The sequence below is a fragment of the Diabrotica undecimpunctata genome, chromosome 6, assembly GCF_040954645.1.
Source record: "Diabrotica undecimpunctata isolate CICGRU chromosome 6, icDiaUnde3, whole genome shotgun sequence".
NCBI classification, from domain to species: Eukaryota; Metazoa; Arthropoda; class Insecta; order Coleoptera; family Chrysomelidae; genus Diabrotica; species Diabrotica undecimpunctata.
In genome coordinates this window covers 159,910,615-159,922,751 of record NC_092808.1, presented here as the reverse complement: position 1 = coordinate 159,922,751, position 12,137 = coordinate 159,910,615, and the positions used below count along the sequence as shown (strand labels likewise).

General features: G+C 31.8%; 1 protein-coding gene across 1 annotated transcript in view; it reads right to left on the bottom strand.

Annotated features, from left to right (window-relative positions):
- Csgalnact (Chondroitin sulfate N-acetylgalactosaminyltransferase) overlaps positions 1–12,137 on the bottom strand; it is a 525,789-nt gene that overhangs the window by 293,186 nt on the left and 220,466 nt on the right. Inside the window, exon 3 of the mRNA XM_072535954.1 lies at positions 8,071–8,133. Within this exon, the coding sequence (XP_072392055.1) occupies positions 8,071–8,105 (35 nt within the window). The 5' untranslated portion in view covers positions 8,106–8,133. The remainder of the gene's footprint in view (positions 1–8,070; positions 8,134–12,137) is intronic.

Here is a 12,137-nt window from a genome sequence, read left to right as displayed (position 1 = left end):
AGGTTTTCTGTTTTTTGCAGAAATTGTAAGAAATGTATTCTTCTCATGGGTAATTTTAAAATTGTATCAATTAATTGATTCTTGTAAAAAAAAACTGTTTAAAAAACATAAATCTCGTCAATTCATTAATTTAAATCAATTGTACGCCTCTGGACCACAGCCCAGCCGATTTTCTTTCTATTTTCTTTACTGCAACGATTCTCTTTTTCCAACTTTATTTTATGTTTAACAACAGAATTTTCCATTGATTACTCTAGCTACTGCCATTGTTACTTGGTAATGGCACTGTGTAGAACCTCACATTTGGATCTGCTGCAGACTTCCGCACAATATAATAAATTTCGTATTTCATTGTATTGTCCTTCCGCCCCCGTTCTGTATCATTTGTTATTTATTAGGAGAATCTATTGTGTTATGCTTTTGAGAATATGTAATTTCCAAAAAATTTTGAGTGAAAAATAAAGGTTATTGGACAGAAACTAGAAAATAGTACATGTGTGAGTATATATAATTGTAATATGCATTACAAGAAATGCGTCCTTCATACATAAAACATAATATATATTAAAGAGAGATGAGTATAAGCGCTTAGGCGCGTTAATAACTACGACTTTTTATCTGTTTTCTACGGATTACGCATTTGTTATTGTTGTTGCTGTTCCAGCATCAAAATACAATTTATATTTTTAATAATTTTCCTTTATTTTGGTTTATTTAGTTTTTTTTATTTGATTTAGAACCTTTAGCTACATAATTACATACAAATGTTAGTATTCGTCTATTCAGGATTATACAGGGAGCATACATTTTATGCTCAAAGGTTCATCACAACGACGTCATTATAACACACAAGTCATAAATCACAGTTAGATAGGTGTGCAACAAATAGGTACGCATACAAAGGAAATGTCCATTCAAATGATCAAATTTATCATTCATACATTTAATTTAATTTTTTGCAGAAATTCCATAATCAATTTAAAATTTTTGTATTATCTTGTGTCTGTAAACCTGCTTTTAGCAAATCCTGAAGCAGTCACGTACCTGTATTGACATGTAACGGTCTTCTTCTTCTTAAAGTTCCATCTCCTATCAGAGGTTGGATATCATAACGGCTATGGTCACTTTGTTGGCTGCTGCTCTGAAAAGTTGTAATGAACTACAGTTAAACCATTCTCTAAGGTTCCTCAGCCAGGAGATGCGTCTTCTTCCTATGCTTCTTCTTCCTTGGATTCTTCCTTGCATAATAATTCTCAGCAGCTCATATTTTTCTCCTCTGGTTATGTGAGCCAAATACTCTAGTTTTCTTCTTTTTATGCTGTTTATAATTTCTAACTCCTTATTTAGACGTCGTAGTACCTCAGCATTGGTAATCCTTTGAACCCACTGAATTTTTAGTATTCTTCTGTAACACCACATTTTGAATGCTTCTACTTTTCTTATGTGTTGTTTCTTCAATGTCCAAGCTTCCATTCCGTATAGTAAGATAGAAACTATGTAACATCTTAGAGCCCTCAATCTGAGATGCAACTGAAGGTCTCTGTTGGTAAGCATTGTCTTCATTTTCACAAATGCTTGCCTTGCAGTTTTAATTCGGACTTTGATTTCTCTGCTTTGGTCATTTTTGTCATCAACTCAGGTTCCCAGATATTTGTATGTCTCTACTTTTTCTATTTGGGTTTGCTCTATCATTAATCTTTCATTTCCATGTTGCGTTTTTGAGACAATCATGTAAAAATAATGTAAAGGTCAGTTAAAGAATATATAATTTAGATCAGCTTTGCTAGTTCCACACTTACATCTGTCGGTTGTGAGAACTCCGATTTTGTGTAGATGCTTCGAAAAACATCCACGATCTACTTTTAATCTTAGGATGGTCGAAACTGTACTTCTACTTAACTTTGTAGAAATGGTTCGCAGCCATTGTTGGCTCAATATGTCTAAATGTCCCTTAAACCATACGAATTAAACATCATATAGTAAAGCTGATAATTTTACTAACTGTTGAAACATTTTTAATATGAATATATTGCTGTTAATTCTGACTTTAAAGTTTTGAAATACATTTAATACTGATAAAGAATCAGTACACATGACAATTTTGTTCCACTGGTTTCCACAACACCATTCAATGGCTTTATATAATACATGCTTCAGCCGAATTCATGCTTCATTTTTGGAAAAAGTAAGCACTGGTTGTAGATGTAACTAGTTTTGACCCATATGTATAGATTGCAGTGTAATCTGAATAGTTACTTAAAATCTTCTTAAGAGTATTCTGACAAAATTCAGATTGGTATTTAGAAATAATAGTGTTTGTAGATAGAACACTTGTCAGATATGGTATGTCATATGTGGTATTGCAAGTTACGAATTCTTTGCAAAGGGTGAAGAATTCTTTTTTAAGAAGAATGTAGTTGTTAAATCAGCTGTATTTAATTGATTAATTATTTTAGCATTACAGGTGCACCACTAATATTGGATTAGAAAGTATTTGCTTGCCAGATATTCTCTGCGTAATGAAAGTGGGTTTTCCGAGGCTAGAATCAGTGTGGCTTTTTGTTTATATACAATTGCGAAACTGCAACAAATGTTAACTTGGAAAAGGATCACTAGGAATGCCAACTTTTTGGAACGTTTTAAAAAACAAGAAAAGGTTAATGCAAGTTAATAGTAAAATAATGGTAGATGGTATCGGCATAGCTCGCAACAAAGAAAAAAAATATTATAAAATAGGTGTATATGATCAAAAGCAACCGTAAATACGTATTTCTGACTATTTGGTCGTCATGGTCGTACTGATGTAATACATGGTCATCATGGTTGTACAGAAATTTTAAAGATTCAAATCGACAATATGCAAAATCGAATTTAATTTGAATCTCTAAAATTTCTGTGTATTCTTAAACCACAAGTTGCAAAATATAATTAATGAAATTGACAAATATCCCATAATTTCGCTGTTTCTTCTTAACAAAATGTTTGTTATGTCCTTTAACAAGCAACCAGGCAATTATTGGATCTCATATTATTATCATAGTATAGGGTTCTTTTAGAATAATAAAGAATTCAAAGAATCAGAAAGAGACGGAATAGAAATCTTCACACCTGACAAAATCGAATTTAGCCTAGCTGAGGTAAAAAGAACGATCAAAACTCTTAAGAACAAAAAAACAGAAGGTCCCGGCGGAATACCAAATGAATTAATAAAAAACGGATCGGAAAAGTTATTCCGTATGATACATAAAATGTTTGAGAGAGCACTGAATGGAGAAGACTTACCGGCAGAATGGACCCAAGCATATATGACATCGATATACAAGAAAGGAAATAGAAAAAACTGCGAAAACTATCGGGGAATCAGCATTATATCGTCTATAGGCAGACTGTATGGAAAGACCATAAAGGAAAAATTAGAAATATATATACAAGATAAAATCGGAGAAGACCAGGCAGGTTTCACAGCGGGGAAAGCATGCTTAGATCACATTTACACGATCGAACCACTAATAGAAAAAAGAATGGCCAAAAATAGATCCGTCCATCTGGCTTTTGTTGATCTTAAGAAGGCATATGACTCAATACCTAGAACCAAGCTATGGGAAGCAATGGAAGACATCGAAGTTCCACGAAGATTAATAAACGCGGTAAAAGCACTCTACAAGAAAAACGAAGTAGCTATCAAAACGGTCAATAGAATATGCAGTCCATTTAAGACGACAAAGGGACTACTACAGGGTTGCTCCACATCCCACACCCTGTTCAAAATATTCCTGGAAAAAACCCTGAAACCATGGAAAAGGAAGTGCGAAGGAATGGGTATACCAGTAAGGAACGAATTTCTATATAAGCTAAGTTTTGCCGACGACCAAATAGTGATCGCACAAGACGAGGATGACCTCAGTTTTATGATGAGAAAACTGGAGCAGGAATATACAAAGAATGGGATGGAAATAAACCTAAAGAAAACTGAATACCTAACAACGGAGAATACAGAAATAAAACAGCTGGAAATAGACGAAGGTAAACAAATCAAAGGAACAGACAAGTATAAGTATTTAGGTTTTATAATATCAAACAAAGGAACAACGGAGGAAGATATAAAAAAGAAAACTAGGACAAACAAGAGACTGCATACGAAAATTGAACCCGGTACTATGGGATAAGAACATCAGTATGAAAACAAAGAAAAAATATATAATAGCATGACAAGAAGTATCCTCACTTATGGGTGTGAAAATTGGACAATAAATAAGAAAACTAAAAACAAAATAAAAGCAACAGAGATGGAATTCCTAAGGAGAAGCTGCAGAGTAACAAGAAGAGATAGAATAAATAACATGGAGATTAAGAGGAGAATGGGAATGAACTCCGACATAATAGACTACATCGAATAGAAGAAGTTAACCTGGTACGGACATGCCAAAAGAGCAGACCAAATTCGGTGGATAAATAGAATAACTAAGTGGAGCCCGATAGGAAGAAGAAAGAGAGGCAGACCCCAAAGATCTTTCAGAGATGAAGTGGACGAAGCAATGTGTAGAAGAAACCTACAGGAAGGAGACTGGCTAAACAGGAAAAATTGGAGAAAACGGTTGAGTGAAGGAATACAGTGAAAACTGTGAAAATCCTTGTATATATATATATATATATATATATATATATATATATATATATATATATATATATATATAGAATAATACCGTGACACCACCTCTGTTTATAAAAAAAAGTTCTCCAAAAGTTATTTCTGTTGCTGTTTTTTGTACAAAAAAACGTATCCTGCCAATAAATAGAGCTAACCCTGTAAAATAGGACCAGCAAACTAGACAATATTCCGTCAACGTAACCAAGAAAAAAAAGTAATATACTCCTCGCACGCCTTGAATATACAATATTGGGCGTCAAAGAAAAGACGAAAGAGCGATATTCAATATTGTGTTACGACCCTTTGTTGTTTGTCATCACTATACCTATATCTATATATAGATAGAGAGATAGATAGAGGGAATTATTGGTTTCCTTTTATTGGCGGATCGCAAAGTTTAATAAAGGCGTCAAACGAAGCCAGATGCTTCGTTTTAGGATATTTTTCCCTTGTTTTCTGCCGTGTCAGATACAAAATGTCACTGATTTGATTTTTTTTTATTGTCAGTTGTAGATTACGTTAATAAAAAAAAATGAAGAAAGCAATTTTGCGTGCTTATCCCTTAATTATTAATTTATTATAACAACAAAATAAAAAATACAAAAATAAATCTGAGTGACTAACTTGAGACAAACAGCTCTCCCCTTTTCAACCTATTTAGTTAAGACTATAAAGTGTAAACACATACCAAAAATAGATCACTTGAGAAAGACACTCTGTCGAAACAGCTGTAGTGATAAGAAATAAAAATACATTTTGTGGAAGTTTTAAAAACAAAAGTTTTCAGTGTCCATCAGTTATTCATGTACTGTTAAAAATAATAATTATTTAACAGTAATTTTAAAAATTAGTTGCCAATATAAGTAACCAAAGAATTACAGGACTCAACTAGTGCTCTCTCTTTCTCTCTGTCATTAGTGTTTACGCATTTGCTTAACATTCTTAAAAAAAAAAAGTTTTTTTGTACTTTAAATATATAAAGAGCTGCTTCAAAAAAATTAAAAAGAATATCAGAACCCAGAAAAATCATATACTATAAAAGTAATTATAGGCAGAATTCATTATATAGGGATCGAAAAAAATGTAAAAGAATTATTTAAGGAATGATCAATAAATATATTAAGAAAAAAAAATAAATAAAAGATAAAAAGCATGATATCTAATACTAACACGTAAAAAAGAGATAAAACTATATGAGATAATTTTAGGGACATTACACTAACTTTTTAATAAATAAATAGATCATTTATTTACGTTGAAGCAAATAATAGAGAATAAAGTAAATACGACCGTAAATAGCGTGTCCTACTGGTAGACAAAAAATTCCTGATCTTATTAATTTCGCTGTAGTAAAAATCACATACCTACCTACAAATTTCTCCTTCATTTGACCTCTCATTAGATCATTTCCCTTACTTCATAGATCTACAAAGCCAAATTCGTAATTGTCCTGAACATTTAACACTTTTTAATATAAGAATAAACTGGAACAGGTATAGAGAAGAAATAAAAACATACATTAACCTAGACTTGCCTCTTAAAAGTGATAGCGAGATATAAAATGCAGTTGCTCACTTAACTACAGTTATTCAGCAATCTGCTTGGACGAGGACTCCGAGTGCTATCCTGCTCACATAAATACACTTATATTGCAAAAAAGAAAACTGCAAAAGAAGTGGCAGATCACCAGGTATCCAGAAAATAAAGCAAATTTAAATAGAGCTTGCAGACTACTCAAAAGGAAACTGATCCAACATAAAGACAATGGAATCAACAAATACTTAAAGAACCTCTCACCTGCAAACTATTCGCTGTGGAAACTAACAAAAAACTTAAAAAAATTTAGAAAACTTAGAAAATTAAAAAATTTAGTCACCTAGATATGATTTAATATCTAGTTAAGTACTAAAAAATCTACCCAACGAATGCATATGTTTAATTATACATTTAATTCAATATTAAAAACAGGTTATTTTCACTCCAATGGAAAGTTGCTCAAATTTATTCTTATTTGAAATCCTATAAAAGATCACACGAAAGTATTTTCATATCACTCAATTAGCTTATTGCCTATTATAGGTTTCTGAGAAGACAGTAATGTTTTACCGAATTATTAGTTTGGGTCTAGGAAACAACATAGAACCATCGAGCAAATTCATAAGGTGGTAAAGACTATTAAAAATTAGCCCAAACACAAAAATTGCTATACTGCTGCATTTCTAGATGTCTCTTAAGCATTCAACAAAATTTAGCATGTAGGTCTTATCTCCAAAGTTAAATCCATATTTCCTTATCCCATAAGTTCACTTTTAAGATCCTACCTACCAGATCGATTTATTCCCATCAAAATAAGAGGGGAAATCACTAACCTGTTTGCAATATGTTCCGGAATTCCACATGGAAGCGTACTAGGACCCACACTCTACTTAATATATACATCAGATCTCCCAATGACGACCAATATAATCATCGCTACATATGCCGATAACTCAGTTATCATGGTTTCAAATTATACAGTAACTGAAGCATCCCAGGTATTGCAAAATTAGCTACTTAAACTGGAGAGCTGGCTTAAACTGTGGCGAGTCCAAGTCCAACAGTTTAAAATCAACGCAAATAACGTTTACTTTAAAAAAAGTGACGCGCCAGCAGTTTCTATAAACAACACGCTACTACCAGTTAATACCGTCGTTAAATACTTGGGAATTCATTTGGATAGCAAACTTAATTGGGACCTCCACATCTGGAAGAAACGCCTTTAACTCAGCTTAATCTACAGGAAAATGTATTAGTACATGAGTCGAAAATCAAATCTTAGCCTGGATAACAAACTTCTGATTTATAAATGTATTTTAAAACTGATATGGCTATATGCAGCACAAATCTCTGGTACAACAAGTAATATTAACATACAATAACTTCAACGATTCCAACCGAAAGTACTGCGCCAGATCTGCAATGCCCTTGGTATATTACGAACCACAGATTACACCACGATCTACAGTTAAAAACAGTTTGTGAAGCCATATCTGCTGTAAACTCTGCATACGAGACCACACTATTCTGCCATTCAAATCCGATGACCACAAGCGTTTTTATTCTGGTGTTTTCTAAAACTTTTCTCGATTTTTTTAGTCTTGTAATACTCATATGTGTGTCAGTGTTGTTTATCTGTATTAAACTTTGTTTGTTAAGTTGAAGTTTAAATTAAGTGTTATATCTTAGATTAAATTTCTCATATTACGTCTTACCTGGGTGCTCGCCATTGGGCGGCTTTCCACTATGTTGTATATAAATTATACATATTGCTTATTGTTTGTAATGAGACAGATTGCAAAAAACATTAAATGTTAAAAAAAATCTAGCGCGTATAAAAAAGTATTTAATAAATAAAATAAAAGTACTTAATCAATACTACATACCTACTGGGAGTTTCTGTGATAAGATCATCTGTCATAGAGGATTTGGATCCAGGGTGAGTTCTCCTGAAAATAAATAAAATTATTATAGAAAAACAACGACATTGTTTCCAGTCTTAGATATTTTTTTGTTTACTCATACTTATAATAAAAATAATAATAAAGGTTTACTCTAATAGTCTTTATAGTACTTAATAGTACTTTAAATAGTCACTCTAGTGCTTAATTTTTCTTTTTATACTGTAGATAAAAATGGTCTTTTTTTTGTAAATTCTTGTAGACTTGTAACATTTACAGTCGAACATAGAATCAAAAATTAACTAGTCTTATTTTATGATCTTAGCGCTACAATTATAACCAACGCTTTAGCTTAATAATGTTTTCCGTTATTTACTATCTTTAATTAAATCCAAAGACAATCTTTCAATTGAAAATACGTTTATATTATGGTTTTTTGTATTTTGAGAACAGTTTCGCAAGTAAAAATATTAACGTCAAGATAAACAAAACGTAAATTTCGTTCTCGTTTTTTCTGGCTTCGTTCGAGTTTTAGGGTTTTCAGCGCAAGAGCCCCTAACATGACTTAACGACCCTCCAAAGCTCGGTGGCGCCTCAATTAAATTAGAAATTAAGAAATTTCATTCACTGCATGGGTTTTCTAATATGTCATAGTCTGGTGCTTTGGTGCTTCTATCTATTAACGATATTAATCTTAACCTTATTTTGCCCCAAAACAATGGTAGCACCAATTAATAGCGTTAACACAGACTTGAACTATCCGGTGCTCGTTCACTAAGTGAACTTATTGCCAAAGTTAAAAACTTCAGTTAGATACAGTTTAAAGAACACAATACTTTTCTTCGTTTATTAAAACATTTTGTGGCCAACAAATCACAAATATTTTGAAATCGTAGGCTTCCACGGCCAGAGTCAGAATTATAGTTTATTCGTCTTCCGGGTTTGGACCGTGTCATTTGTGAGTGACCCAAAAGTGGGTTCATCTCGACGTTTCGCTACAATTGTATGTAGCTTCTTCAGGAGAACAAAAAAGAAAAAGAAAAAGAAAAAGAAAAATATTCAATTCTTTTTCTTTTTTGTTCTCCTGAAGAAGCTACATACAATTGTAGCGAAACGTCGAGATGAACCCACTTTTGGGTCACTCACAAATGACACGGTCCAAACCCGGAAGACGAATAAACTATAACACAAATATTTTGTTTCACAGATACAATGCTGAATTATTCCTAAACAATGAAGATACTTCAATACCTCCAACAATTCTGCTCATCCTTTAACAAACTCTTCTTGCTTTTGAGTCATTGTTTTAGAGCTCTGTGTAACTCATGAATTTTGAACAAGAATGGCCTTATTCTTACATTAGCAATAGTAGAGTTAAAACCTATCAAGACATAATATGCATTACTTTTGGAAGATTTTGACTTTGTCACTGGGACTTTAGATTTTTACAAATTTCAGCGAGTTTAATTATTAGATTATTTTATTTATAGTTAATAAAAGGTTCTGAACACTGTGTTCTAAACAATATTATAAAGCCTTAACAGAAAGGATGCACAGGGGGGTTCCATGATCAGTTCTAATCAGGCATACGCCAAAAACTTATTGATAGAGAAATTAATAATTTTGTGGGTGTTTTGTTTTTGTAAACAAAAACTATTAATTTTCTACGCTATGTAAAATTCTACAAAATTCTAAAATTTCGCTCTCAATTTGGATCATAATTATCCGACAAGACTAAGGAATTTCATAAGCATATTCTATAACTTTTCCTTTCTTTAGTGTGTTCTTAAAAATATATTTTTAAGAACAGTGCTAACTTTTCACGTTTTAATTTAAAACTCTTTGCCAATTGATATTAGAAACAAAAATAGCATCTGTCAATTCAAAACTAAATTAAAAATGCCGAGTTTAATTTTGCATCTAAACTTTATGGGGCACTTTTGTTTGATAAGAAATTGTGCTTAATGAACACTGACAAGTTTCAATAACGCTCTGTGTTTCATCGATTTGTTTGTTGTATTGCTATGTGTATTATATGTATAATACTTAGCTAAATTTATATTGATTTAGCAAGTGACTTGTTCTATATCATTGTGTGGTACTATTGGATGAATAGAATTACATTATTATTAATTAATTACTATTCATGAGAATAAATAATATCTGGAAAATTTACAGTCAAAAGAATAAAATCTTTTTATACCGTTTTACATATAAAGTGAAGTCATGTACATCCTGTATACCATTCAAATATGGTTAAACTGAAGGAAAATACCCGAGAAGACGTAGCAAATTACCCGTCCTCCTCTTCCCTCGTTTAGAAACAGTGGAAAGGAGCCAAACTGAACTCGTCCTTTGAATATAAAAGGAAGCACAGGATTTCGGTGTTCCTGCAGCCGCTGCAATATCTTTTTCTGAAATTTGCGCTGCGACGTTACTCGACGACGCCAAAACCGACGCCTTTAACGCCTTCGACGAAGTTTCTAATTGAAATTTATGACGCCTGTTTTTGGGGCTAATTCCCCCGCTGTGATGTTTACCGTTTGTGTTTTCAGCGGAAGAGAATGATTATCGGTGTAGGATAAAGACTGCTTTTTTCAGGCAATTTAGTTTGTTCGAAAAAATTAATTTATTATACTGAAAATATTAAATTGAATGTTATATCACAAACAAAACAGAAGGGTTATAAATTATGCTGAAATAATATAGTGGGTTTCGTATATATACATAATACGTTATATACATAACGTCTCAATTTATGACATAAAGATCCATTTTAAAAAGGAAATAGATGTCGTGGATAGACAAAACAAGTAATTAATCTCGTCAGGTGTACCGAAAAAATCTGTTAAGTTTACATAAATAACTATAGGCATTTGAAAGAGTAAAGTATGAGTTGACATGTTCATTGAACATGTCATTTTATTTATTAACATTTACATATAATCATTGACGATGGATTTAGGCAAGATGATGTCTTGTTAATAGCTACTTTTAATATAATTTTATGTTTCATCATCAGAAAATTTGATCATATCGTCTGCGTGAATACATGATCTTTCACACGATTAAAAAATTTTTAATCCTTTTGGATAATTTTAGAATGATTAATTTTTAATATTATATTCATACATAAGAAGTCTTTGGGACTGTCCATTACATGTCCGAAGTACTCCAGCTTTCTCTTCTTGACGTTTTTTACAATCTTAGTAGTCTTGCTGAGACGTAGTATTCCTAGTATTGTGGAGTTTCAAATTTTCTCCACTGAAGAAAATTTTAAAAAATTTTTGTACTACCACATTTCGTAAGCTTTAAGGCGATTTAAATCAAAAAATAACTTCAAAATCATAGTACATTTGAGGTGGTACGGTAATTTTGGAAAGTAGTATATATACAGATTAAGTTTTTAGGATGACATTGGTATCGTCAAAACTCAATGGAATTGTCAAGGTATCGCTTAAAAATAATTGTCTCTGGAGGGGCCCGAGATAAAAGACAGTGTAATTAATTGGTAGCATGTATATTCTAAAAATAAAGGAAATCATTATGAGGACTAATTGGTAAGAAACTCTATACATTAGACTTCTTTGGTTTCGTACATACAAACATACTGATATTGGAATAATTATCTAATGTACTTATTTATATTTTTAAAACTAACCAACTAAACTAAACTAAACTAAAACCAACTACTTTAGAGAACCTAATAATAATAGACGGGGCAACCTAATGTAAACCGCAATTGTAGAAATAAATTTGTCATAATAATAATAAAGTTATTGGGTACGTATATACTTACCAAATTATAACCATGTAGGACAAAGGATCTCACAGGTACTTTCCGAAAAAATGATAGTAAGTAATCATATTATTACATTTTTAATCAAACTGTGTAGTTTATCTCTTATTTTAAAAATATTTTTTTTCTACTATAGTCTCAACAGTGATCCTAATCGAAGGAAATCAAACTCAAGTGCGTTTGAAAAATTATTGAATCGTTTTAATCGTTTTTAATTATTGAATATCTTAATTACAGAAGATCCGAAGTATAT